Raw genomic sequence first — 27,784 nt, forward strand, 5'->3', positions numbered from 1 at the left:
GAAAGATTCTTTTTAATAAAGGCTTCCACCTCTTGAATTGTATTAATTCTGATCCTATTTCCCTCCCAGAAGACCATCATCCCCTCTGGTAACAACCACTTAAACCAGACCCCCATGTTGTATAATTTTTTTGATAAGGGGGAATATTTCCTCCTTCTCTCTCTTATTTTTTGGGGGGATCTGTTTAAGAATGGTGACCTGTTCCTCTTTGTATTTCAATGGTCTCTCCCTTTGGGTCGCAAGCACCTCATCCCTTGTGGATCTCCTGACAAATTTAACATGTACCTCTCTGGGAACGTTGTGACTTCTGGCATATGCTGAGTTTATCCTATATGCTAGATCCATATCCCACCATAATTGTTTCTTATCTCCCTTAATATAATATGCTAAAATTGTGCTCATAATCTCTTTAAGATCTTCATTTTCTTCCTCTGGCAGGTTCTGGAATCTAAGAAAAAAGGACATTCTTTCAAATTCTATTTTTGTCAGAAAATTTTCTACATCTGCGTTTCCCTTGCGTGTTGTTTTAAGCTCCTCCCCCATCTCCGCTGCTCTCTCCTCCAACACCATAATTCTTTGCTTATTCCCAGCAATATGTTCTTTAACGTCTCTGAGCTCTTCTTTTTAACCTCTGCCATTTCTTTCCTCATTTCATTCTGCCCCTTCATAAGTTCTTTAAACATTTCCGTAACAGATATGTGTCCTCTCCAGCCCCTCCTTTCTGTGACAATGAGGTGATCTTAGACTGTTGCGTTGTGGGGCTGGGGGCAGCAGATGACGGAGCTGAGTGCACCTTGCCAGTCGGTGGTTTTCTTGCAGCCATTGGTTAGGTTCAGAGATGCAAATCCTTTCCAGGGAAAATGGTGTCCGGGGATTCCACAGCGGAGCTGGCCTCAAAAGGCAGATAAAAGCAGGGAAACCCACAATTCCAATAGAGAGATAATCCAAGAAGTAATTCCAATAATCAAATCTCAGAAGAGCCACAGAAAGAGGTCCCAGCTTCCCTTTGAGAGAGTACAGCAAACAATCCACTTTTCTTTACTTTCTCTTTGGGAGCAGTTTCAAAGGATAAGTTTCATTCATATGTAGACAAAGGAAGGAGGGCAGGCGCCATCTTGGCCCTCCCTTCCGCAGGGAGAGAAGTCACAAAAAGTTTTTCTTTCCCTGTTTTTTAAAGGCGATGGTCAGCTTTAGAATCATTTCTGGCAATTGTAAAAAGCCATTCTCATTCACTGTCCAAGTAACTAATCAGTCATTATTCTCTCTCTCCGAGAGAGTCCCTTTAAATGTGCTTATTCCGAGGGGGGGTAATAGAGGAACCACCCCCCTCTAATTTCCATTTTAAAAGCCAGAGCACACCAACTCACGGACATCTGTAGCTTTCTTTCAAAGTAAACAAAGAGCACCAGGTGGGATCCGCGCCTCCAGCCTTCAGCCACGCTTCTCCTTTGATCTGAAACCTCCCAGGGCCATCCGGCGAAGAGGCGACGTCACTCGCCCCCCCCCACTGCTCCCTGGCGCCTAGGCGAAGCTGGGAAAAAGACCCTCACCGGCTGCCGCCACTGTGGGGGGTCCCAGCAAGCCGCCTTTTGGCAGGAGACCCTTTGTTCGAGTCTTCTGTGCTCCTTTCGGAGCCCGCCAAGGGAGCGATCGGCAGACTACACGTCCGTCGTCATTTGGTCCCGGAAGCGGAAGTCACCATGTAGACGTTTTTAAGGAGCCTCTCTCTGGGTAGGCAGGGCAGTTTTTCCAAATGTATTCTAAGAAACTGACCAATTCTTTCTTAGATTAAATGGGTAAAATTTTTCCATTATTTTTCAAAATAATAATTGAAACCTTGATTAGTTCACGCAGCCAGCTGCTTGGTTAACCTTCCTCCCATACACACGAGGGGATTATCGTGGCGGACGAAATCGTGTGCACGGCCTCTTCCAGGCGATGAGTACAGGAGGTCCAAGGGACGTATAGTCTCGGAACTATCACGTCGGGGTCACCAGTTGTCAGGAACATCTGGCGGGCCTCCCATGAGACTGGCCGAATCAGAGAATACACACAGGAGTTTTCTCGGGATGGGAGCGCCCAGATCTGACTCTGAACGTCCCTTTTATTGGTTATAAAAATGGGTGGATACAAAAGACAAACAAGGGAACAACGTAGGGAAAAATACATTTCCATATATTATAAAACCTTACACGTGACTATATCATTGGTTACACAGTCGGAGATATCGCGGCCAGGGATGAAATGTTTTCTTTGAAACTCCCTTTATTGCGGCCAGGCATGGAATGTTGTCTTTGAAACTCCCTTCGTCCTTGTACATGTTTCAGCTGACGTGTCAACCTGCATGTACTCGAGACGGCACCAGTTTGATCAATTATTCCAACATCTCCTCTGTTTTTGTGTTTTAAAGCACGTCTTCTTCTTCGTCCAATGGCATTTGCATATACCTACGGCGTTCAGAGTTTTTCTCTTCCAATTCCTCATCACTGCTGAGCACGAAATGTGGTTTCTGCAGCAGCTGGGTTTGTTCTCCGTTATTAACTGAAGTAATAACATTGATTTGCTGATTTTTTGGGAAAAAACTCCTAGCCATAGCAATTAAGGACGGGATACATTGAATACAACAACAAAAAGAAATGAACAAAACAATAATGATTACAATAGTAGGAATCAACTTGCGAAGCAAAAATCCATCAGGTAACCAGGACCATAAAGCTCCCCATACGTCAATGGCTCCAGGGCCATCAGTTTGTAGTGGGTTATTCCGAATCATACCTTCCATGTGTTGTACAGTCGGAGATATCGCGGCCAGGGATGAAATGTTTTCTTTGAAACTCCCTTTATCGCGGCCAGGGATGGAATGTTGTCTTTGAAACTCCCTTCGTCCTTGTACATGTTTCAGCTGACATGTCAGCCTGCACGTACTCGAGACGGTGCCAGTTTGATCAATTATTCCAACAAGATATCATAGATAATAGGCCATGTTTCGGGCCAATATAGGATATGAACCCAGGTAATTGCAGTTTATTTACTTTTTCTTAGGTAATGAAATCAAGGCATAGCATGTGTGAACAACCATAATAGGGCTCTGCAAAAATAAGTATATATATTTTCTATCAACCACATATACATTTATTTTTATTTTATTGCAGTTGGCTGATATAAGTATCGAAGACCTAAAAAAGCAATTTGAGCAGGAAATAAAGATTATGTCAAAGTAAGTGTTGTTAAAATATTGTTGCAATATCTATCTGCAATAAATTGGTAGATATTTAAATTTGGTCTTAGTGCTAAAGTTGAAATCTCAGTAGAAAATATGTAAAAAATATTAAGATATTTCTTCTAATTGCAAATTGTAAAATTTAAGAAGGTACATTAGAAACTAGGGAAATAATTACTGATAATATTACTGCATATAAGTAACAGGAAAATGTTGTTCTAGCAATCAAAATAATTAAGTTGTAATTTTAAAATTCCTTTTTCATTTCCACGTACTTTAATATCACTAGTACAGTTATATACATAGAATGGCCATCCCTTTTGGGAAAGGAACTAGTAGCTTTTAACATTTTTAGAATTTTTTAAAAAATTAGACATGGTAGATTAAGGGAATTTTAGTTTCAGTTTTAACATGAGAGAAAATTTCTGTGGAAATGAACATAATTTGTGCTCATGACCTCTGGAAGTCATCTATTTTGATGATCTGAACTGTTCATTTGCAAAAAACATATTTCCCAATTATTTTTACATACAAATTGTTGATGTTTAGGGAGATTTCTTTGAATAATTACTGTGATCTATTCTGGATATATGAACTAAAAAGTAGTTTCCACTAATTGCAATGAAATTTACTCTCTTTAAACCTTTGTAGTTTTGTGGCATTTTTAGGTCAGTCGTGTTAAACATTTGTTTTTTTATTTTATATATACAAATAATGTTGAGATTTCAATTTTTAGGATTGTTTTTTTTAAAAAACGTATTACTTTGTATCTAGTTAGATCAGTTATTGCCCTAACTCAGGCCAGATGGACAGGTGGCATTCATATCTTTACAACTGTCATGCAAGATTTAAAAATAATTTGCTCTCAAAATTGGAAGGCCCAAAGTAGAAACAAGATGCGGACATAGCCCATTTTTTGTCAAAGAAAGGGCATGCATAGCCTTTAGGAGGCTTATAGAGTGCTCCTGGGGACTGGGGGTGTGTGGAATGAGCAAAAAAACGGTCTGTTTTTTGCTCATTTTTGCCCTCCTCAGCCCCCAGGAGCACTTTGGAAGCCTCCTAAAGGCTATGTACGACCATTTTTGCAAAGGGGGTGGGGTTTCAGGAGGCAAAAAATGCTGTATTCAGTATATAAGACTCATCCAGTTTTTCACCCTCTTTTTTGAGGGAAAAAGGTGTGTCTTATACTCTGAAAAATACAGTAGCTTAAATCCTTTATGTTTTTCAGAATGGTACATATTGAAAAACAGAAAAGCCCCAACAATGTAAAACTATCTACTTTTGTCTACAGGTGTCAACATGAGAACTTAGTAGAATTGCTTGGTTTCTCAAATGATTTTAATCAGCCTTGCTTAGTATATGATTATATGCCCAACGGCTCCTTGCTTGATAGATTAGCTTGCCTGGTAAGTTGTTTCTTTAGTATTCAGGTCTAAAGGTATGAAACTTACCATTCATGAAGGATCATGCTTTTTAAATATTTAACTGTTTAAAACTTAACATTAAAACCAGAAATCATATTTCTGCTCATTAAGATTGCTTTTCTAATACATTGTTAACTATTTCTTGATTAATTATTTTGGAGGAAAACTTGTTTAATATTATAACATTTCTCTACATAAGAGTAATTCCTGTTTGAATTCCTAATAAATGTTTTATGAATCAGTTCAAGATTTCAGAAAAATCTGTAGCCTTTGCAGACATGTTAAACTATTACTCTTCATTTAGTACAGTTAGGATGAGTATATCAGATGTTTCACTATTTTAAAAATTAATTAGAGATTGTTATGCTTGGATAGGAGCAAAATGTTCTTAGCTTAAAGTATAGTATCTGTTGGTTCATAATCCATGGTGAATTTAGCTTTTATTTTTCAAAACATGGTACTTTAATGAGTTAAGGCATAAAAAACTAGAATTCTGCTCTTTATTTAGTGTTATTGGAATTAGTGGGAAAGGTATATATATTAGCCATATTATTCATGTAATGCTAAAGTATATTTTACTGTTTTTCCTAAAGTAGACTTATTAATGTATTTCTAAATTTTCTTTTACTGGATATAAAATACAGGTAGTCCTCAACTTAAAACAGTTTGTTTAGTGACTGTTCAAAGTTAAAATGAGAGGTGGTACTCAGCTGGTTGTCTCCGGTTCGGGTGAACCGGTAGCGGCAGCTGCTCCGCACACCTGCCCCAATGTAATGCACAAGCACTGCGCATGCGCAGAAGGTGGTGCACAGATGTAGTGCATGCACACACATTTGTGAACCAGTAGGGAAAGTAAGTGAATCCCACCGCTGGTTACAATGGCACTGAAAAAAGTGACATTACTTTTTCTCACAGTTATGACCATTGGTTCATATTTATGACCGTTGCTGTGTCCCAAGATCGTGTGATCAACTTTTTTGACCTTCTGACAAGCAAAGTCAATGGGAAAGCCAGATTCATTTAACTACCGGGTTTCTCACTTATCAACTTCCGTGATTCACTTAACAACTGAGGCAAGAAAGGTTGTAAAATGGGGCAAACTTAACAAATATCTCACTTATCAACATAAACTTTGGGCTCAATTGTAGTTGTAACTTGAGGACTACCTGTATTGTAATTCATAAATTATGTAGTCAAAAAGTTCATTACAACATGACCAGTTTTCTTTGACTAGTGACTAGTCTCCAAATATTGGAGTTTATAATATATAATTATATTATTTATTATATATATTAAATTATATAATTTATATAATACATAAACATGAGATAGAAATATACTTCTTTTCCAAATTGCCAAATATGGCCTTTCAATTCATGGAATCACTGACATGAAAAAATAAGATCCAAATTTGTAAGTAGCAACTTATCTTGAAAAAAAATATCAGAGGTTATTGTAGCTTTAATTGGTCAGTGCTGCTTGTTCTTGGGAATGGAATGCTCTCAACTTTGTTTTTCTTCTTTTGTTAGTTTAATTTTATTGAATAAAATAAGTGATCCCAATAAAGTACTGAGATTTTTCTACTCTCCCTGTTTATAAAGGACAACTCTTCACCAATACCATGGGACACAAGATGCAACATTGCATTTGGGACATCAAATGGAATCGCCTTCTTGCATGAAAATAACCACATTCATCGAGATGTTAAAAGGTAAAACCCGTAAAATTAATTTCTGTGAAAAGTATTCTAGAGGGTGGAAATAGGAAAAAAAGGCTATAAGATCCAACCCTCTCCTTTGAGTTCCTTGTGAAATGAATTCCAGAAAGGTTCCCCACCATTTGGATTCAACCAGCTGTTATTTCTGTTTGATATATTGGCTCTCTTTCAGGGAGAGGACAAAAAATAACTTAGCTTACTATTTTTTCCTCAGTGCAAATATCTTACTAACAGAAACATTTGTACCAAAACTTTCTGACTTTGGGCTTGCAAGAGCATCGGTAAGATTTACACACACTATTCTAACAGATAGAATAGTTGGGACAGCAGCTTATATGGCTCCAGAGGCATTAAGAGGGGAGATAACTCCTAAATCAGATATCTTCAGTTTTGGCGTGGTAAGTTGCTATTTTTTAAAATAAGTCAGTAAATGAGGGTTGTTTTCCTTTCCTTTCCCTTTGTTTCTTAAACCATCTTGCATAATAAAAAAATATTGTTAGCTTATAAACTGCACCTTGTTTTCCAACTTTGGGATGGTCCAATGCACAACTAAATTTAACTCCAGGTTTTCTGTAATACCAGTGTCTGAACTGTTGCTGAATTGTCTGCTTTTGAAGACAGATTTCATTTTTCTTAATGACTAAGAATGTCATGAATGGGATTTAGTGGGAATTGCCCATTATTTTATCACAAGCCAGTTTTTCCTAAGAGGCTGACTCCTAGTGGTCAGAGGGAATACAGTAGTCAGGTAATATTTCTTTTTCAGGCAGGTATCATATTTAAATTTTGGTTTATTATGAAAAGGCTTCAAATGAAGCCTTTATAGAGCCCCCTCTATGAAATGTAGAATTTGAAAAAGTTTCTGATGTATTCCTGGGTCTATTGATAGCCATACAGATTTTGAAAATGCAGTTTGTTCATATATTCATATCAGTGGTGGGTTGCAGGCGGTACACCCTGATACGGGCGCACCTGTGCCTGCCAGGAGCACCGGGTATTGTTCCGGTACGGTGCTTCGGAGGGCCCACCCCCTCATCCAAGCTCCTCACCTGTATTTGAGCTCTTTGGCGCTTCCGCGCATGCGCACGGAGCTTATGACACCTGCATGACCCTCCGCCGAGCAGCTGGAGCATTGCAGAGGCTTTGCAGAGGCTTTGCAGAGGTAAGGACGCCTGTGCGCATGCATGTAGGGGACGCCAGGCCCCGTTCCACCATACTGGTTGCAACGGGATCCGGAAGCCACCACTGATTTATATATACACTTTTGATCAGTAGTTATAAACTAAGTCTTTATGGAATTGTATCAAAGTTCACTCACTTTATTGCTAAGGTAATTGAGTGTCTCTCAGTGAAATAAAATAGTAACTTTTTTTCATTGTTGTATAGTGATATTTGATGAAAACCTGTGACATCTATTTCACTTATTAATTTTTACCTGTTTCCAGGTATTACTCGAAATAATAACTGGACTTAGTCCTATGGATGAAAATCGGGACCCCCAGTTACTGGTATGCTTATATATATATAGTTTCATGTGTCAGTTTCAGTGCTATGCCAGTGCCATGCCAGCTGAAGTTCAGCATCTTTGGAGGGCACAAGGCTAAGAAAAGCTGGTCTATTGCTTCAATGGTTTTGGCAGATTCTGGTAGAAGCTAACATTTGCCAAATTCACATATTGCCCTAAGTTTTATTATGATTTGCTTGTGGCTTATTTAACAAATTGTAGTTAAAATAAAGCAGTTTCTTGATTCCTTTTGGAAACTGAAGAAAGAAGTATCTGAATATGAATCAAGGAAATTGGGCATTATCTTAACTGAAGATAATAATTTCTTATCAATAAAAATTAAGATATTAAATGGTTGGAAACTAATCAAGGAGAAGCAACCTGGAATTAAGGAGAAACTTTCTAACAATGAGCACAATTAACCAGTGGAAAAGCTTGCCTTCAGAAATTGTGGGTGCTTCCTGTCTAGAGGTTTTTAAGAAGAGTCTAGCAGTCGCTTATCTAAATTGGTATAGGTTCTCCTACTTGGGCAGGGGGCTGGAGTAGAAGACCTCCAAGGTCCCTTCCAGCTTATTCTATTCTAACTAAGATAAAAATATGCAAGTTCAAATAAGCAAATGTTTAATGTGATTGAAATATAACTGTCCATTTAACTTAAAAATATACCTCCAGAAGATGGGAACAAACATATGACCTCTCCTATTGCCCCATCCTACCATAAAATCCAAGCTTGCTTTATTCCATTTAAATCAATTCACAAGAACAATCTATTTTTCTTCCTTTCTTATGGATTTATTATATTATTAAGTAATATTATTTTAATACTTTGCTGCTCCATTCAGTTGTCCATCAAAGAGGAAATTGAAGATGAAGAAAAAACTATTGAAGATTATGTTGATAAAAAAATCAGCAATTGGAACATCACCTCAATTGAACATATGTATTCAATTGCTGCCCCATGTCTGCATGAGAAGAAGAACAGGAGGCCAGATATTGAAAGGGTACTAATTTTAAATGTGATGCAACACACCTACGTATGTATGTAAGTATGAATGTATGTATATCGTCTTTCCCCCAAAATAAGACCCTGTCTTATATTTTTTTTGCCACCCAAAAAAGCACCTGGTCTTATTTTTGGGGAGAAAGATGTTGTCCACTGACTCACCTCACTTGGCCTCCTTTTCACTGTAAGAGGCCTTCAGAAAGTTCTGTGAGACCTGGAAGCCATCAGATTCAGCGACTCATGTTGAGACAATGTACTACCCTTCCCAAGCTGTGGTAGAGGCAGCAGGAGCCACAGAAAATGAACTCCAGCTAGGAGCCCGATGCAAGGAGCCAGCACCTGAGTGGAGTTTGCAGCCTGCAAAGCGAAGTCACGGGAATTACCCCCCTCCAGGAGAAGCTGTTGGAACCACAAATGGGTGTGGGACAAGCCTTGACCTTCAAGTGGAGAGTGCCAAAGCAGACACGCAGCAAGCGTTTTGGAGAATTTGCTGGTGGGTCTCCTGGAGCAGTTTGGCCAACTTGGCATGAACGCATTACTCAATCCCTCAGCACCAAGCAGTCCACGTGGACCTTGGCATCGCCTATGTTCACATTTCCGCCAAGAAATTGCAGCATAATGGAGTGGAGCCTCAGCTTCTTTCCACTCCGCAAAGAGTGGCTTGGTCCACAGCCTTATACTAGACCAGCCATGGCTCCAGTCACTACTGGGATGCAACCACTGGGACCCAACTACTGGGCTTGCTAAATCAGCCTGTCCAGGGGATGCTGGGTCCACAACAGGGCTTCTGGGGTCTCCCTACCCCATCCCCGTAACCCGTCTTTGGACTACCGCCAGCAAGCAATATCCCACCTGGGTGGGCATTCCAACCAGGCCAAGGATGGGTGCAGTTCCAGTGGACGCTGGCTCCAATCCAGCAACCATTGCCTTTCCAACCACTTGGCCCTTTCCAGCCACCAGTTGTTGCTGCACAGAAGGCTCCAGCCCAGGTCGTGATCCCTCAGTAGGTCCTGGGCCCACAACAAGTGCTGGTGGTCCCACAGCAAGTGCCAGTCCAGCAGCAGGTGCCTGGTCAGCAACCTGTGCAAGCCCAGCAGCAGGCCCCACCAGCTGTTCCTCCTCCATGGTTCTGGGTGACGTTTCACGGGGGCCCCTGGGAAACTAGCCTACTTTCTCAACCGAGTCTGGTCCTAAATCGACCAATCTGGGAATCAATACTCTTCGATAATTGATTTCTGCCATCTCGGACGGCGTGAACGAAGGGAAGGTGTCAGAATGGATAGCTGAGCTCCACGATGAGGTAGAAGATACCGACAAGTTTGTCCAGCTGATGCAAAGTAGATTTAGCAATCTGAGGCTCAGATTAAGGAATTGAAACAAGCCAGCTGACCCGTAAAAGAACTAATTTGGGAATTTCAGAGGCTGGGCGGAAAACTAAGAGACTGGCCAGAACACCTCCAATTGCATACTTTTAAGGAGGCCCTGGATCCGGATCTCGGACAAGCCTGTGGCATCAGGGGAATACTGGACAGCATACAGATGTGGTACAACACAGCTGTCATTTTAGACCTGGAAATCTTTCCCCAACAGGAAAGCAACCATGGAAATGCCAGCCAGGAGACCCCTGGGACGCTGGGCCCAGGTAAAGAAAGCTGAGGTGCTGACCCCCACACCATCCGGGACTGTCAAATGCTACTGGTGTGACCAACGCAGGTACTGGGCTTCAGAGTGGTTGGACACGGCCCTGGTTCCCCAAGGTCAGCCTCCAGCCACGGCCGGGACCCCGTGGAAGCCGTCTGATAAAGGACGACTTGCCAAACAGGCTGAAGAAGTTCCCCTCCTACCCAATGAAGTCGAGGGAACTCTAGCTGGTGAAGCTCCTCCAGCCCCTGCGGGTGAAAATAGTGGTGATGACAACCCAATGGTAAGTGCAGCCATCTGCCCTTCACTATCAAAACCAAAATAGTAGTACCAGAGACGGGGTTCCAAGGGGAAGTAGAGGCTGCTATTGACACAGGCTGCACTCAGTGCGTAATCAGCCTCTCCATAGTTGAGCAGTTAAGCATACGTATGAGACCCTAGCTCGCCCCATCTGCTTTGAGCAAATTGATGGGATGGTAATTGGCAGGGCCCGTTACTTTAGTCACGAAACTCATCAGGCTGGAGATGGGTTGCCACTGAGACCTCATCCAATTTGTCATAGCTCCCAAAATGATTGTCGATCATATTAGGGCTTGCGTGGCTAGACAAGTGGGGTCCAACCATCAAATGGGAGGATGGTTATAGAAAATTAACTAATGGCATTGGACTGCTGCCACCCATAAAACTGAACCATTATCTAGAGACCATGATCCTTAGCAGTGCCAACGGGCCTGAGCCTGCAGCCCCTGATGAGCTACCTGGCAGTCAGCAAGTACCAAAAGAGTACCAAGACCTATCAGGGGTTTTCACCCGCAGAAGACTACAACTTCCTCTCCCCTCACCGCCCGACCAATTGCATGATAGAATTTATATCAGTGACTAAACTACCCAAATCTAAGATGTATTCCATAACCCCTAAAGAAATAGAGGAACTGAGAAAATACATCATGCCAACCTAGTGTGGGGCTTCATCCAGCCCGCAAAGTAGCAGCCCTAGTACTCTTCAAAGAAAAAAAGATGGGGGAATGAGACTTTGCATTGATTTTCGTGGAATTAATGCCATGTGCATGGCGAACATCTACTACCCCTCATGAAGGACATGCTGAATCACTTGTCCAAGGGCAAGGTGTTCACCAAGTTGGATTTAAGAGAAACATATTACCCCATAAGAATCTGAGAAGGAGATGAATGGAAAACTGTATTCAATTGCCTGCTCGATAGCTTCCAATTTAAAGTCATGCCTTTCGGTTTGCAAGGAGCCCCCGTAGTCTTTATGCAACTAATCAATGAAGTGCTGCATGAGCACCTTTACAAAGGGGGTCCTCGTTTACCTAGATTACATTCTTATATTCAGCAAAACCTTTGAAGAACACGTAAATCTGGTATGGCAAGTATGAAAAAACTCACCACCAAGCTTTACGCAAAGCTGTCAAAGTGTGAATTCCACAAGACTTCCCTAGATTACCTAGGCTATCGGATATCCAGCGGAAGGGTGGAAATCGACCTGGGAAAAGTAAGAGCAGTGCTCAACTGGCAGCCCCCATGGACTCACAGACAACTTCAGAGCTTCCTGGGGTTTGCTAACTTTGACAGGCAATTTATCCCAGCTTTTGTGGAGGTCGCCCTGCCCCTAACAGAACTGTTGAAGACAGGATCCCTGCTGATGAAGCTGAAGCCAACGTAGCCGCTTGCTTGGACAATGGACTGTCAAAAAGCCTTTGAAAAGTTAAAAAGGATATTTTTTGAGCTGATTTTGCAGTACCTGGATCCACAGCAACAATTCATAATACAAGCAGATGCCAGTGACATAGCCGTGGCAGCATTGCTCCTGCAAAGGGATCCAAAGGGACAACTCCGGCCTTGTGCCTACGTGTTCAAAAAGTTCACTGACACCGATAGACGATGGGCCATTTGGGAGAAGAAAGCCTACACAGTCCGCTGGGCCCTGCTCTCATGGAGACATTTCCTGAGGGGGGGAGGTGCCTTTCGCGGTCTAGACTGATCACAAAAATCTCAAAGCTCTGCAAACCCCCAGAAAACAAGTCCGCTGGGCACAGTACTTCAGACGGTTCAAATTCAAACTAAAGTACATCCCAGCAGGAAAAAAACTGTTACAGATGCCTTGTCAAGAAAATAGGTCGGACCTGTTACCCTTTGCAGAAGTGGCTTACAACAAGGTCTAGCATAGCAGCACCAGATTGACTCCTTTCCAAGTTATCAGCCTGAACTACCTAGAGAACCCCCCTCTTCAATGTCTTTAACAGAGTGGATGGATTCTCTGAAAAAGGGGTGGGAAAATACTAAGAAAACGCTGGCAGAAGCTGCTGAAGAGTATAAAAAGCAGGCAGACAAGTACCCCTCGCTTCACTTTGTGGGAGTTTCTTATCAACCAAATATATACAGTTGAGGCTGCCTAGCAAAAAACTAGGACCTAAGTTTTTGGGTCGTTTCCCAATAGTGAAAATAATTAACCCAGTGACAGTTCAACTTAGTCTCCCCAGCATTCTAGGGAAAGTACATCCTGTTTTTCATTGTAGCCTGCTAAAGCCAGCCATTGGATCTGGATTAAGACCTCAGACCCAGCCACCTCTTCTTCCTATAGTGGTACAAGGAGAAACTCATTATGAAGTGAAGAAAATTTTAGATTCTAGACCAGTGGTTCTCAGCCTGTGGGTCGGGACCCCTTTGGGGGTCGAACGACCCTTTCACAGGGGGTCACCTAAGACCATTGGAAAACACATATTTTTGAAAAAATACGGAAAACATAGAACATTTTTATGGTTGGGGGTCACCACAACATGAGGAACTGTATTAAAGGGTTGCGGCATTAGGAAGGTTGAGAACGACTGTTCCAAACTAAAGGGGCCATTTACAATATTTAGTTCATTGGAAAGGGTACCCTTTGTCTGAAGCTACCTGGGTAGTTGGGTTGTGAAAGCAGACAAATTGGTTAAGCAATTCCACGAAAAATATCATGACAAAGCAAAGGGTCCCCCTGGATGGAGGGGAGAAGTGGTTAGTTGTATGATATTAACCTGCATTACTCTCGTTACAATATACGTTTTTCTGCTGAGGGGGGCAGCCTGTCAGACCTGGAAGCCATATTTTACATTTGGGCTTTCAGGCTTGCCACATATACTACTGGGGGGGGGGGGATTATATAGAGTGTGGGTGATATATAATCAAAATAACATTATTTCTGAGAAAGTCAAGGTCATCTTGCCCTGAAGCTGTGATGAGGTGACTGGGAGGCATCTCCAGTTTTGGATAGTGCCTGATTGGATCATGTAATTGACATGTGGGTGCTGGGCAGGGGTTTGAGCTTTCTTTTGGGTGGGGAAAACCTGGAAACTTTCAGAATCAGATTTAGGGAGGTAGGGCTTATATTGGGCTCACATATAAAAATCAAGCTACTTTCGGAGGTCATATTTTTGGGGGAAACACAGTATGTGTGTGTGTATGTGTATGTATGATATGTATGTATGTCTTTGTAAATATGTATATACCCACTTTTTAATTTTGTGAGCATGAATTTTATATTTCTTCTGTTTCAGGTCAAAGAACATTTAAAAGAAATGTTGATTGAATAAGATCAGTTCTGTATCTTAACTTGGTGTTTAAACAAACTTGTTCTTATATCTGCCTTGAATATTTGTGTTCCTCTATGATGGTTATTCAGTGTTTTTAAATGAACACAATAAGATTTGTGCCCATTTATCTATTTAAAAAATTAGGGTCTATTCATAAATATAGTCATAAAAATGTATTCAGTAATACCAAGTGAAATCTGCAACAAAGGTCATGTAATCTTGTCTTTTTAAAAATCATATATGCTTCTATTATACCTTCTAAACAAAATTTATTTTATTTTCAAAAACAATGTCTCTTTTCTAGTAGGCTTCTTTTCCCTTAGCAAATTTCTTAAACTGAGCGTATCCTAAATTAATGTCACCTTGAGAGTTTTATTCTTGTTAAGAGAATAATACTATAATCCAGGGGTGGGTTCCTGCCACCATTACTACTGATTTGACGGCCGAAAAATTTTGCACATGCGCACATCATTTAAATAGGGGGAAAATACATTTTTTCAATGAAGATTGTTCTGTGCATGTGCAGAAAAAAAAATCAAGATGGCGCCGCCGAGGATAGAACCGGTACGGTCACGTCTGCCAGAGTTACTACCTATTCAGCCAAACCGTACCGTATCAGTAGGACCCCACCTCTGCTATAAGCTTATGTAACTTAATTTCTCATTGCTATGAAAAAAATGGTGAAGCTGGAGAATCTATGAATACTCTTCAGTATTGCAAGATTTGCTTTGAATGGATAGCTGGGAGGAAACTCTATTTGCTTCATTTTAGCCTAGCAAAAGTTTCATTTAAATTTGATGCTAAAGTAGGAGAGAACTTTGTTATTTATGGATTATCTCAAAATTTATTAAAAGGATCCAAGTAAAGGTTTATTATAAGGACTAATGCAAGGATTATTATCCTCACCATTTGAACTAAGTAAAAGTCAAGAAAAGTGAGAAAATTGCGAAAGTTTAAGTATTCGATGCATGCTGTCTGTTTTGAGGAAAAAGCTCTAGTTCTGAGAGGTCTCAAACCGTATTTATAGATCTTAGAAGAGTTTTAATTTTTCTTATGAATTAAGTATCTTCTTACAATATCTATAAGCATACCACATCAAAAAATCTTGTATTTATAGATTTCACATGATTAATATTGGATATATTAATGTAACAGGCAGGTATTGTTTTCCTCATTCACATCCTTAAGCACGCATCTATTTAATTATTTAACAGTATTCATAATGATTACACAATCATCTTCCTTCTTATACCACCTTATGCATTTTTAAAGTATACAATAGAAAGCACCTTTTCAGTCACTAATTCATCAGTTTAGTGGTGAATGCACAATTATTAGGAAATAAACTGAATGTCAACTCACGAAGCATCCCTGACCTTCTCTCAAGTTGTCATAGGCAAAGGGGATGGGGAAGCTCATGATTTAATTAGGGCATCGGTCGGAACCCTGCCACTGTAATGAATTCAAAACTGCTTATTTTCAGGTAGACGAGTATTTTTGCTTTGCAAGGCAATCTTTATTTACTTTGGATCAGTTACTACACTTCCCCTTGTTCCAGTTGATGCTGGTTTTGAATAATTATTATGGGCAAAAATCCCTAAAGTATGTTATAAGAAAAATAAACAATCCTGTCACTATTATTAAGTAATAATCGACCTTATTGTCATTGAAACTATAGTGTTGCAATCCACAGCATATAATGTGAAAAACTGCAGAAATAATGGCAGTTTGCTTTCTACAGAAATACATGGTTTTATAAATTAACTAAAAATCTATTTTATTGCCAAGCATGTGTTTAAAATTAAGGATAGCAACGTGGTGATTCACAAATGATTCTCTATTCATTCAAATTAAATCTTATTTATTAATCAGTTTCCTGAATGTATTGATATACATTTTATATAGAGACAAGGAGAAAAGAAATTGAAATTAACAAATTAATCTCTAGAAACATATAGTTTACACATTTCCCACGTTCATTGCATATAAAATGCTTATTTAATAAATATAAAACCTGCATATTTATAAGGAAGCAGAAGCCAATGGATGTAGAAATATTACTTCCTATAAATGACCCATACATCAAGACTACATTAATCAGTGTTTTTATTTTGAATGGATATTTTGTGAATTTGTCCTCTTTAATACGTTTGGGACTACAATTTCTAATTGGCATGTACAGTCAAGTCCAGAAATATTGGGACATCGACACAATTCTAACATCTTTGGCTCTATACACCACCACAATGGAGTGGAATGAAACAAACACAATGTGCTTCAACTGCAGACTGTCAGCTTTAATTTGAGGGTATGTACATCCAACTCAGGTGAACAGTGTAGGACTTAAAGCATATGTGCCTCCCACTTGTTAAGGGACCAAAGGTAATGGGACAGAATAATAATCATAAATCAAACTTTCCCTTCTTAATAATTGGTTGCAAATCCTTTGCAGTTAATCACAGCCTGAAGTCTGGAACACATAGACATCACCAACTGTCTCCAGTTCCTGCTTGTTCTTGGGGCATTTTCCCTTCAGTTTTGTCTTCAGCAAGTGAAATGCATGCTCAATGGGATTCAGGTCAGGTGATTGACTTGGCCATTGCATAACATTCCACTTCTGTCCCTTCAAAAACTCTTTGGTTGCTTTTGCAGTATGCTTTGGGTCATTGTCCATCTGCACTGTGAAGCGCCGTCCAATGAGTTCTGCAGCATTTGGCTGAATGTGAGCAGATAATATTGCCCGAAACACTTCAGAATTCATCCTGCTGCTTTTGTCAGCAGCCACATCATCAATAAATACAAGAGAACCAGTTCCATTGGCAGCCATACATGCCCAAGCCATGACACTACCACTACCATGCTTCACTGATGAGGTGGTATGCTTAGGATCATGAGCAGTTCCTTTCCTTCTCTTCTCTTCCCATCACTCTGGTACAAGTTGATCTTGGTCTCATCTGTCCATAGGATCTTGTTCCGGAACTGTGAAGGCTTTGTTAGATGTTGTTTGGCAAGCTCTAATCTGGCCTTCCTGTTTTTGAGGCTCCCCAATGGTTTACATCTTGTGGTGAACCCTCTGTATTCACTCTGGTGAAGTCTTTTCTTGATTGTTGACTTTGACACACATACACCTACCTCTTGGAGAGTGTTCTTGATCTGGCCAACTGTTGTGAAGGGTGTTTTCTTCACCAGGGAAAGAATTCTTCGGTCATCCACCACAGTTGTTTTCCATGGTCTCCCGGGTCTTTTGGTGTTGCTGAGCTCACCGGTGCATTCCTTCTTTTTGAGAATGTTCCAAACAGTTGTTTTGGCCACGCCTAATGTTCTTGCTATCTCTCTGATGGGTTTGTTTTGTTTCTTCAGCCTAATGATGGCTTGCTTCACTGATAGTGACAGCTCTTTGGATCTCATCTTGAGAGTTGACAGCAACAGATTCCAAATGCAAATAGCACACTTGAAATGAACTCTGGGCCTTTTATCTGCACATTGTAATTGTGGTAATGAGGGAATATCACACACCTGGCCATGGAACAGCTGAGAAGCCAATTGTCCCATTACCTTTAGTCCCTTAACAAGTGGGAGGCACATATGCAAACTGCTGTAAGTCCTACACTGTTCACTTGAGTTGGATGTACATACCCTCAAATTAAAGATGACATTGTGTTTGTTTCATTCCAACTCCATTGTGGTGGTGTATAGAGCCAAAAATGTTAGAATTGTGTCGATGTCCCAATATTTCTGGACCTGACTGTATGTTCCTTCATCTGGAAGACACTAACAAGATTGCTTAGGTCAACTCACAGGAACAATGTTCTATAGAATCAAATGATTTGTTTGAACTCAGAAAGTAATTACAGTTTCACAATTTAAGATGCTTGGAAACAATGGGAATATTTTAATTTTCTTAAGATACTAGAACTGTATTAGGACCGGGAGTGACATTCACATTTTTTCCCTACCTGTTCTGTGGGCGTGGCTTGGTGGTGGGGCCCTATGACTGAGTGGGTGTGGCCAATTCAATTGCACTCATGCCCATGCAGTCACAGGAGCCCCCCCAAAGCCACGCCCACAGAACCTGATAGGAAAAAATGTGTGTAGAAGCACGAAAAGGGCTCAAAGTGAATGCTGTGGCAGAGTGAAGCCGAACTTTTCTCTCTCCATTCACTGCTGCTCCCTTTATGGTCCCCCCGGCCCCCTCCCTCCTGGGACTACCTTAAAGGGACAGGCTGCAGCAGCTCCACTGTGAATGGAGGGAGAAACGTTCGGATTCTCTGCTGCATTTAATGTTTAATTTTGTGGCAGAGAGAATCCGAATGTTTCTCCCTCCATTCACAGCATAGCTGCTGCCATTCGGATTGGGTGGGCAGGTTGAGCAGCTGAGCAAGCGGCCAAAAGAGGTGACAGGTGACCATGGGCGGGACCAACCAGGAGTCGTTTTTACCAGTTTGGCGAACTGATTCAAATTGTCCCTACCAATTCACCCAATCCAGTCTGATCCGGTCAAATTGATCTAGGAGTACTCATTTCAAAAGACCTAAGCCTCACTGTAACAACATTGCCAAAAAGGCATTCAGAGTTGTCAACCTTATTTCACGTAGTTTTCTCTTTGGTAACACTATGTTGCTAACTAGGGCATACAAAACTATACTTGAATTCTGCTCACAGTCTGGAACCCACATTGCATTTTGGACATGAAAACATTAGAGGGCCCCGTACGGTGCAACGGGGCCAGGCACCCACCACATGAATGTGTGCAGCATTCTTATTTACTGCCCGTGACACTCCACAATGCCTCTGCGACACTCCAGCTCAAAAGAGTGTCACGCAGATACCGTGTGCATGTGTGGAAGCCCCCAAACCTCAAATACCGGTAAAGAGTGCGGGCAGGCGGGCAGGCCCTCCAGAGCACCATACCGGAATGGTACGTGGTGCTCCCAGCAGGCACCAGTATGCCTGTACGGAGTGTACCAGTCGTAACCCACCACTGGTCCAGAGGTATTTTACAAGAAGAGTACTCAACTCTTCTGCTCATAAGAAAATTCCGCATACCACCAGGCTTGAAATTTTAGGCCTGGATAACCTTGAACTATGCCGTCTACATTTCAACCTGAGCTTAGTGCACAAGATAATCTGCCATAATGTCCTACCCGTTAATGACTACTTTTACTTCAACTGCAATAACATAAGGGCTATTAATAGATACAAACTAAATGTAATCCATTCTAATCTTAATTGCAGGAAAAACCATTTCAGCAATAGAGTAGTAAATGTGTGGAACACCCTATCAGATCCTGTTGTTAGTTCCTCAAACCCCTATACCTTTTAAATTAAGCTGTCTACCGTGGACCTTAATGCATTTCATAAGAGGTCCCTAAGGGGGGGGGGGTGCATAAGCGCACCAGAGTGCCTACCATCGCTGTCCTACTGTACCCATTTATATGTACTCCTTTTATGTATTTATGGCTATGTTTTGCTTATTTATATCCATTTATTTGTGCCATTTTTTCATGTGTTTTCATACATTTCCTTGTACATGTTGACAAATAAATAAATAAATAAAAATAAATAAATGAACAAATTTCACCCCTAATTAGGACTCACATTTTTTCCTGCTTCTTAATAGTATTGGTACTAACAGTGACAAAGTAGCAATTTTTGTAAAGAAATTAAATTCATTTACTGAGAATAGGAAAGTCTGTACTGTGTTCTTTAATAGCACATTAGTGACAGAATCATCCTAATGAATAGCATTTTCTTCCTCAAGTAGAAATAAAATTTGTGGGTCAGAATTTTTGAAAAAAAATGCTCTTTCAGAAGAAATATTAAATGCAGTGTTACTCAGTTATATGAAAATTAGAGTTGCATTCCTATAGCAAATCAACTAGTCTTGTACATTCTAATTAACTGGAACTTGCTCTAAGCATTTTAGGATGTGGTAACAAAACATACATACAAGCCTACAAAATAGGAGCAAAGAAATTATGAAAAGAAGCAAGGCTTAGTCTTTACCATTTTTAGAGACATAGGCTACTTAATAAACACAAGGTAAATGATTAAAGTACATTTTATGAAGTCACTAAGAGAGATTGAAGAATAGCCATGTGTTTATTATAAAAGTAACCATTGATTTTTAGGACAGAATATTCTTTTTTTAAAAAAGTTTATTTATTTTTGTTACATAATAAAAATTCTTTTGTGAACAGTGTTGTCTGAATTCCTGCTTTAACATTCCCCCAAAAAACATAATTCATTTTACACTATATTTCCATTATTTCCAATTTTAGCCGTATTACCTATTTCTAAATTTTCCTTTTTCTTTTTCTTCTTTTTATATGCCTTGTATCTTTTCTTCTGTACCTTTCCTCTCACTTTTCAATATATTTTTTGAGTATCTCTCCCCCAAGTTTCTCTTTCCCATCTCCCTTTATTTCTCTCTTTATTTTTGCTAATTTCTTTTTCAGATGCCATTTCCCTTTTTTCCTCTTTGTGCCTTTACCCCATTGAGTGTTATTTTCCATTTCTACCTTGTTAATTCCTTGTTCATTTACATTGCATATCTGTTCCCTTCCTGTCTCCACTTTCAATAATTTTTCTGATTCCTTTTCCACCTCTTTATTACTTTTAATGTTGCTTGGGCAGAATATTCTTCAAGGTTGTATTTTGTTTTGAACAAATACGCTACAAGCACAGTTTTCGGACCTTATAAGATGTGCAGTGGTATAACCAGATAAGTGCAATAGAAAGTAACTTATTTTCCAGTGGAAAATGCAGAATGCTTGCAGTTTGTTATATTTATACACATTTATACTCTTCCACTCGTATTATAATGCTTTGCTTTTCTACCCAATAGATGTCTAGTCAGTAGGTGTTTCAGTTTCAACTGGATCTCGGATCAACCTTCGGATTCCTCTTTTTCCCATAGGCCCTTTTGGCTTAGCAAAACTTTCTTTGTGTGCATGTTGTTTGGGATGGACTTCTTCATAGAGAAATTCAGCAGTTAGTTCATCTCCATCATTTATTTCAATCTGTCATGAAAGGAGGAGATAAGTAATTTTGAAAAAGGTTCCATCCAGCATGCATATATATGCGGTGAGGTTTATGGCTGGTGAGGCACTGACAGTGGTGGGTTTCAAATTTTTTTAGACTTGTGGACTTCAACTCCCAGAATTCCACAGCCAGGCATGCTCAGTTCCAATTTAAAGCAACAGCATTTGTTTTTCTCCTTTGCGAAAGAAGATTCATTCTTTCTTTTTCTTCTCCCTTTCCCTCCTTCCTCCCTCTCTCCCTCCCTCCCCCCTCTCACAAACAAATACACCCCCCCCCACACACACAGAAGTTGGATTGGACTATCTCTCCTACCCCCCTTCCCTCTCACTCACTCACTCTGTCTCAAACAAACACACACACACACAAAGTTGGATTGGAGGGAAGAGCACCAGCGAGGAGACCACAGGAGGAGACAGGAAGCCAGTCAAAGAGCCATACTGGATCACACACACTTTCCCCCAGCCCCAGAAGGATCCAGCCCAGCTTGACTGATTACAAGTTTGAAAAGGCACGTGGCTCTGCCTGCAATCAAACTACATCCCAGGGAGAGCACAAGCGAGCCGGAGTCCTTCCCTCCAGCCTTTGCCCAAAGCCCCGGGAGAATGAAGTTTGAATTCCTCCCCCTCCCTCCGACCCACACGTACATTTTCCAGCTGTTTCAGAGAGGATTTCAACTCTGCTCTTGCCTCGGGTCCTCTGAAGAAGCCCCGCCCAAATGAGCGACCTCTACTATGAGGCAGGAGAACAGCGTGCCTCACCTACGTCAGGAACTTTTAGGCTTTTAACCCTTGCTTAACTCTGCTCGAGTGATCATAAAATGCCTAAAGTCAGACTAGATGAGGCATGCAGTTCTTGTGCCTCATAGTAGAGGGCACTTTTTAGAGGCTTTTTTAAACAGTTAAGCAGAGTCATCCTGCTGAGGCAGCAAGTAGCTCAGCCTGACCTAAGCTCTCGCTTTTTTCCTTTTACATTTTTTTTCTTTTCATGATGATTGGTGAGGCTGTGCCTCCCCTGCCTCTACGTCACTGATATACATACACACACACTATTAAAGATATAAATCTTGAACTGACCATTTTATAGATTTTAAAAATCTTATAAAATCTGTCACCTACTGTGTTTCCCTGAAAAGAAGTCCCTTTGATGGACTTTGTCTCAGAGTTCTGAATTGCAGTGAGGAGTTAATTGGAACTAATTAACATTGTCATTAACCCGAATCTTCTTTTTTAAAAAAAAATTTCCAGCAGCTTCCTACAAAGTGGTGCCTGTCAGGCCTGCAGAGGTTCCTTTAAGAATCTTTGGCCTGCCACACTTTCTTATAATTTCCTACGCTGTTTCATTAGTGTAGTAATTGGGAGGGGGGAATAGAAAGGAGTAGGATTGTGGAATGTGTTGTGATTCTTTTCTAGAAGCCAAGGTCATCTTTTGTCTCCGCACCTCGACATGTGACCGGAAGAAGCTGGGTGGAGATGCCAGCGTGGAAGAAAAGGATTGGGGCATGTGATTAATTTATGGGGGTGGTGATAGATCATGAACTTTCAAGTGGGTGAACTCTCAGGATGTAAATCAGAGTTGGAATTTCATAGCACAATGCCAACATGCCTGTATTATTAAATTGGAACTTTAAGGATGATTCTGTTCTGGACTCTGATTTACTTTTGCATGGTATTTGGAACGCTAACATTATTCCAACTGTCCCATAAAAAAATTTACTTTCATAGGGGTACTGAATCCCAGTTCTGACCCAATCCTGGGCAGGACAAAATTTCAGTGAAGATGGAGGAAGGAAAGAATGCAGCAGAGAAGGCTAAGGATAACGGATCGCTTATATTTGTCGATACTATCTATGCACCTTCTAAAGAAATAGTTGAACTTGCAGAGGCGAGGGAAAGGGAACTTCAGCTGGGCGCCCGGTGAAAGGAACCGAAACCCACTTTCCTCGTAGACGGAATTAGACCTGCGAGATGAAGCTTCAGGATTTATAGCTTCTCAGGAATGCCTGCTAGAAGGAGAGCCCCCCCCCCAAGGGAACTCCGACAGACGATTGGAAGATGGGGAGAAGATCTAATGAATGGAGGTCTCAGCCGCCCTCACGCAGCCATTCTTTGATGGGCCTTCAAGACCAATTCAGACGCCTAAATGTGAGTGAAATCAAACTTCTCGGCCCCCCAGGACCACCCAGGTGGAGCCTGGCAAAGCCCACATTATCCTTTCCCAGCAGAGAAACTGCTGCGCAGTGGAGTGGAGAACTTGGTTCTTTCCACACAGCCACCAGTGAATCAGCACCCCCCCCTCCTGGAGTGCAACAAAGTTGGGAAGTTAAAGCCAGCCAGTCAAAAGGGGCCTGGAGCACTTTCACCTCCCCCCACCTCTGCAAAGTGGTGGTTCTGAACCCATGAATCAAGCCACTCCAGGTTGGGCTTTCTTCCTGGGTCATGGATGGGCTCAATGCCAATGGATGCCTGCCCCTTCCCAACAAATGGCGCCATCCCAGATAGCTGCCCCTAGGCAGAACCAGGGACTGGGACCACCACCGGGTCCAGCCCCCCCACCAATGCCTCAGCAGGCTTTTGCCCAACCGATGGGTGTGGCCCAACAAAGGGGCTTACCACCCCAAGCAGCAGGCCAACAGGTTGCTCCGGTTCAACCACCAGCACCGCCTCCTCCTCCAATACCCCCACGTTTTCGTGCAACGTACAATGGGACCCGAGACAAGCTAGCTTACTTTATGAATCGAGTAATGGCATACGTTGACCAAGTAGGCCCACAATACCCGACGGATCGAGAATTGATCCAAAAAATAGCAGAGGGGATGAATGAAGGAGAGGCTGCACAATGGATAGCGGAACTCCATGAAGAAGCAGCTCCTGAGTTAGATGATGTAACGGGGTTCATCCAACTGATGCGTGCCCGATTTTACGATGTGGCCCAACAGGTGGATGCTGAAGACCAGATCCAGGAATTACGACAGGGTGGTCGTCCGGTCAAAGAATTAGTTTGGGGGTTCCGGAGAATAGCTGGGAGACTATGATAGTGGCCAGAAAGACTATTGGTCGATACGTTCAAAAAGGCCTTAGATCCCAAACTGAAAGAAGTTTGTGCCGTAAGAGGGACCCCAGATCGTCTCCAAGATTGGTACATCACTGCAATCATACTGAACCACAAGATTAACACTTATCCAAAGCCTGGTACCAGAACCCCTGCCAAAAGAACGTTGGCCCACCGAACGCAGAGGCAGCAAACTGAAAAGCCCCCACCAACTCCTCGTTCCTGGGACCCCAAAATAAAGTGCTACCAATGTGGTCAGCTTGGCCACCGGACATCAACATACCGAGCTCCAGCCCCAGTTTCACAACCGCACCAACCACCTGCCAGCACAATCAAGAAAACCCCCAGAAAACCCCCAGAAAAGGGTCGTCTGGTACAACAGCAAGCAGAAGCAGAGAGCAAAGCCACTGAAAATGCCTCTGCCACCTCAGAGGAGGAGGAGGAAGGAAATCCAGAAGAAGACCCAATGGTGAGTACACCTATCCGCCCCTTCCAGACAAAAGCCAAACTCCAAATACCAAAAACGGGGATAGAAGGGGAAGTTGGGGAGATTATAGATACTGGCTGCACCCGATGCTTAATCAGCATGTCAATAGTGGAGCAACTAGGTATACGCACCAGACCCCTAAAACATCCCATTCCATTTGAACAAATAGATGGAACCCTAATTGGGGGAGCTCCGGCTACAAAGATCACTGAGTTAGTAAAGCTAGTGATAGGCCGCCACTATGAGTTCCTCAGATTCATCGTGGCCCCTGGAATGCAAGAGTCAATTATCCTGGGACTTGCATGGTTGGATAAGTGGGAACCTACTATAAAGTGGGAGGACGGCGTTAGAAAGGTGATTATTGGGTTTGGCCCGTTACCACTGATGGAACCACCCAGGAACGGTTGAACCCAACAACCCAACCCATCCAGAACCTGCAGCAACCGCAGCAAACACTAAACCTCCGGGAATCCAACGAGTCCCAAAGATCTATTGGGATCTGGCGGAGGTATTCAGTGAGGAAGACGGAAACTATCTTCCACCTCACTGCCCCACAGACTGTGCAATAGACTTCAAACCTGGGGCAACGTTACCAAAGCCCAAAATGTACTCTATGATTCCTAAGGAGATGATAGAATTAAGGAACTACATCGACACCAATTTAAAAAGAGATTTTATTGAACCAGCAAAATCGAAAGTAGCGGCCCCAGTGCTCTTCAGAGAAAAGAAAGATGGTGGGTTTCGCCTCTGTGTGGATTTACGAGCTTTGAATGCGGTATGCGAAAAGAATAACTATCCCCTCCCTCTCATGAAAGATATGTTGAACCACTTGGCTAAAGGCAAGATCTTCACCAAGCTGGACTTGAGAGAGGCGTATTACCGTATACGAATCCGGAAAGGGGATGAGTGGAAGGCCGCTTTTAACATTCCCTTAGGCAGCTTCCAATATAAAGTCATGCCTTTCGGACTACAAGGAGCACCCGCAGTATTCATGCAGTACATAAATGAAGTGCTACACGACCACCTGTACCGCAGAGTACTCGTTTATTTAGATGACATCTTGATCTTCTCTGAGACCATGGAAGAACATGTGAAACTGGTACGGCAAGTCCTGAAAAAAATTCTAGCTGCCAAACTATACGCAAAATTGTCAAAGTGTGAGTTCCACAAGACCTCGCTAGATTACCTGGGGTATCGTATCTCCAATGGAGGAGTAGAAATGGATCCAGAAAAAGTGAAAGCAGTGTTAGATTGGAAACCTCCAAGCACTCGCAAACAATTACAAAGCTTCCTTGGATTTGCAAATTTTTATAGGCAGTTTATTCTGACATTCGCTGAAATTGCCCTACCATTGACTGAAGTATTAAAGACGGGACCTTCCCCAACTAAACCGAAAGCAAACCAACCATTAAAATGGACAATGGACTGTCAAAAGGCCTTTGAGAAATTAAAACGCCTCTTTGCCCAAGAACCCATATTGCAACACCCTGATCCAGAGCGACCTTTCATAATCCAAACGGATGCCAGTGATGTCACGATAGCCGCGGTGCTACTGCAAAAGAGTAAAGAAGGCCACCTCTTGCCATGCGCTTACATCTCCAAGAAACTCACCGCTACGGAAAGAAGGTGGGCCATTTGGGAGAAGGAGGCATTCGCGATCAGGTGGAGTATGCTCACCTGGAGACATCTCCTGGAAGGGGGGGATATACCATTCAAGGTATGGACTGATCATAAAAACCTCGAAGCTCTCCTTGCCCATCGAAAGTTATCCCCCAAACAAGTTCATTGGGCCCAATATTTCCAAAGGTTCAAATTTTAAATTAAACCCATCCCCGCAGGAAAGAACTTGTTAACAGATGCGCTGTCGAGAAAACCCCAGTTTGACAGTAAGAAGGAAGAAGTTGTACACCCCATCATATCTCCTCACCAAAAGGCAGCTCAAGTCACCACTCGAAGCCAAGATAAGCTGAAAACCGAGCTGAAAGCGGCCCTCCGGACAGACCCATGGTTCAACAAGGACATCCTAACGATGAATGATGGCGTAGCCTGGAAGGGGTCCAAACTGTACGTCCCTGCAGAGCTGAGACTGCAAGTACTACAGCGGAGTCATGATGCGAAACTAGGAGGTCATTTCGGATTCCTGAAAAATCTCCATCTCGCCAGGCATCAATTTTGGTGGCCAAAGATGAGATCGGAAGTGGAAGATTATGTAAAAAGCTGTGCTACTTGCGCCACAATGTAAACCCGGCCAGGAAACCCCCCTGGACTACTACAAGTTTGCTAACCCTAGCCGACCATGGGAAGAGATAGCAATGGACTTCATTGTTGAGCTTCCAGATAGCAATGGTAATAGAGTAATCTGGACGGTTATTGATTTGTTTTCCAAGCAAGCACACTATCGCTTGTTCAGGCCTACCATCCGCAAAGAAATTAGCGGAAATGTTTGTGAAACACATTTATCGCCTGCATGGGGTACCAAAAAGGATCATTTCAGATCGCGGAGTTGAATTCACTGCCAAGTTCTGGAGAGAATTTCTAAAATCGATCGGGTCCACACAGGGACTCAGCATTTCATCCCAGTACAAATGGGGCAGCAGAGAAGTCCAATGCGATGGTGGAACAGTACATCCGCTGTTATGTGGACTATCAGCAGGACAATTGGTCGGACTTGCTACCCTTCACCGAAGTAGCATATAATAATGCGGTCCATGCCTGAACTACCTAAAGAACCTCCCTCCTCCATGTCTCTGAATGAAAGGCTGGAGGCACTAAAGAAGGGATGGGAAAATACGAAAAAGGCCCTAGCAGATGCGGCAGAAGCCTACAAGAAGCAAGTTGATAAACATCGCTCCCTACAACCCCCCTTTCGAGTGGGGGACAAAGTTTTTGTGTCTACTAAATACATAAGATTAAGGATGCCTAGTAAGAAATTAGGTCCAACATTTCTAGGTCCTTTCCCAATAGAAAAGATAATTAACCCAGTTACAGTTCGACTCAGCCTACCCAGACTCCTAGGGAAAATTTACTCGGTATTCCATTGTAGCTTACTGAAGCCAGTAATGGGGTCTAGCATAAGGCCATCCACCCAAGCTCCACCTCCTCCTGT

The 27,784-nt window shown here is 41.9% G+C and overlaps 2 protein-coding genes across 5 annotated transcripts in view; one reads left to right on the forward strand and one right to left on the reverse strand.

Moving 5' to 3' along the window:
* IRAK4 (interleukin 1 receptor associated kinase 4) overlaps window positions 1–14,455 on the forward strand; it is a 30,139-nt gene extending 15,684 nt beyond the window's left edge. Inside the window, exons 6-12 of one of the 2 annotated variants that reach the window (XM_081957089.1) lie at window positions 3,153–3,217; window positions 4,512–4,626; window positions 6,246–6,355; window positions 6,576–6,759; window positions 7,807–7,869; window positions 8,708–8,907; window positions 14,064–14,455. In XM_081957089.1, the coding sequence (XP_081813215.1) occupies window positions 3,153–3,217; window positions 4,512–4,626; window positions 6,246–6,355; window positions 6,576–6,759; window positions 7,807–7,869; window positions 8,708–8,907; window positions 14,064–14,079 (753 nt within the window). In that variant the 3' untranslated portion in view covers window positions 14,080–14,455. The remainder of the gene's footprint in view (window positions 1–3,152; window positions 3,218–4,511; window positions 4,627–6,245; window positions 6,356–6,575; window positions 6,760–7,806; window positions 7,870–8,707; window positions 8,908–14,063) is intronic. The other variant, XM_081957090.1, reaches the window with a different exon arrangement.
* A 1,488-nt stretch (window positions 14,456–15,943) lies between these two features.
* TWF1 (twinfilin actin binding protein 1) overlaps window positions 15,944–27,784 on the reverse strand; it is a 36,941-nt gene continuing 25,100 nt past the window's right edge. For 2 of the 3 annotated variants that reach the window (XM_081957091.1, XM_081957092.1), the window contains one exon: window positions 15,944–21,121. In XM_081957091.1, the coding sequence (XP_081813217.1) occupies window positions 20,951–21,121 (171 nt within the window). In that variant the 3' untranslated portion in view covers window positions 15,944–20,950. The remainder of the gene's footprint in view (window positions 21,122–27,784) is intronic. The other variant, XR_014175710.1, reaches the window with a different exon arrangement.

Source organism: Natrix helvetica, assembly GCF_964273705.1.
Source record: "Natrix helvetica genome assembly, chromosome: 6".
Taxonomy (NCBI): Eukaryota; Metazoa; Chordata; class Lepidosauria; order Squamata; family Natricidae; genus Natrix; species Natrix helvetica.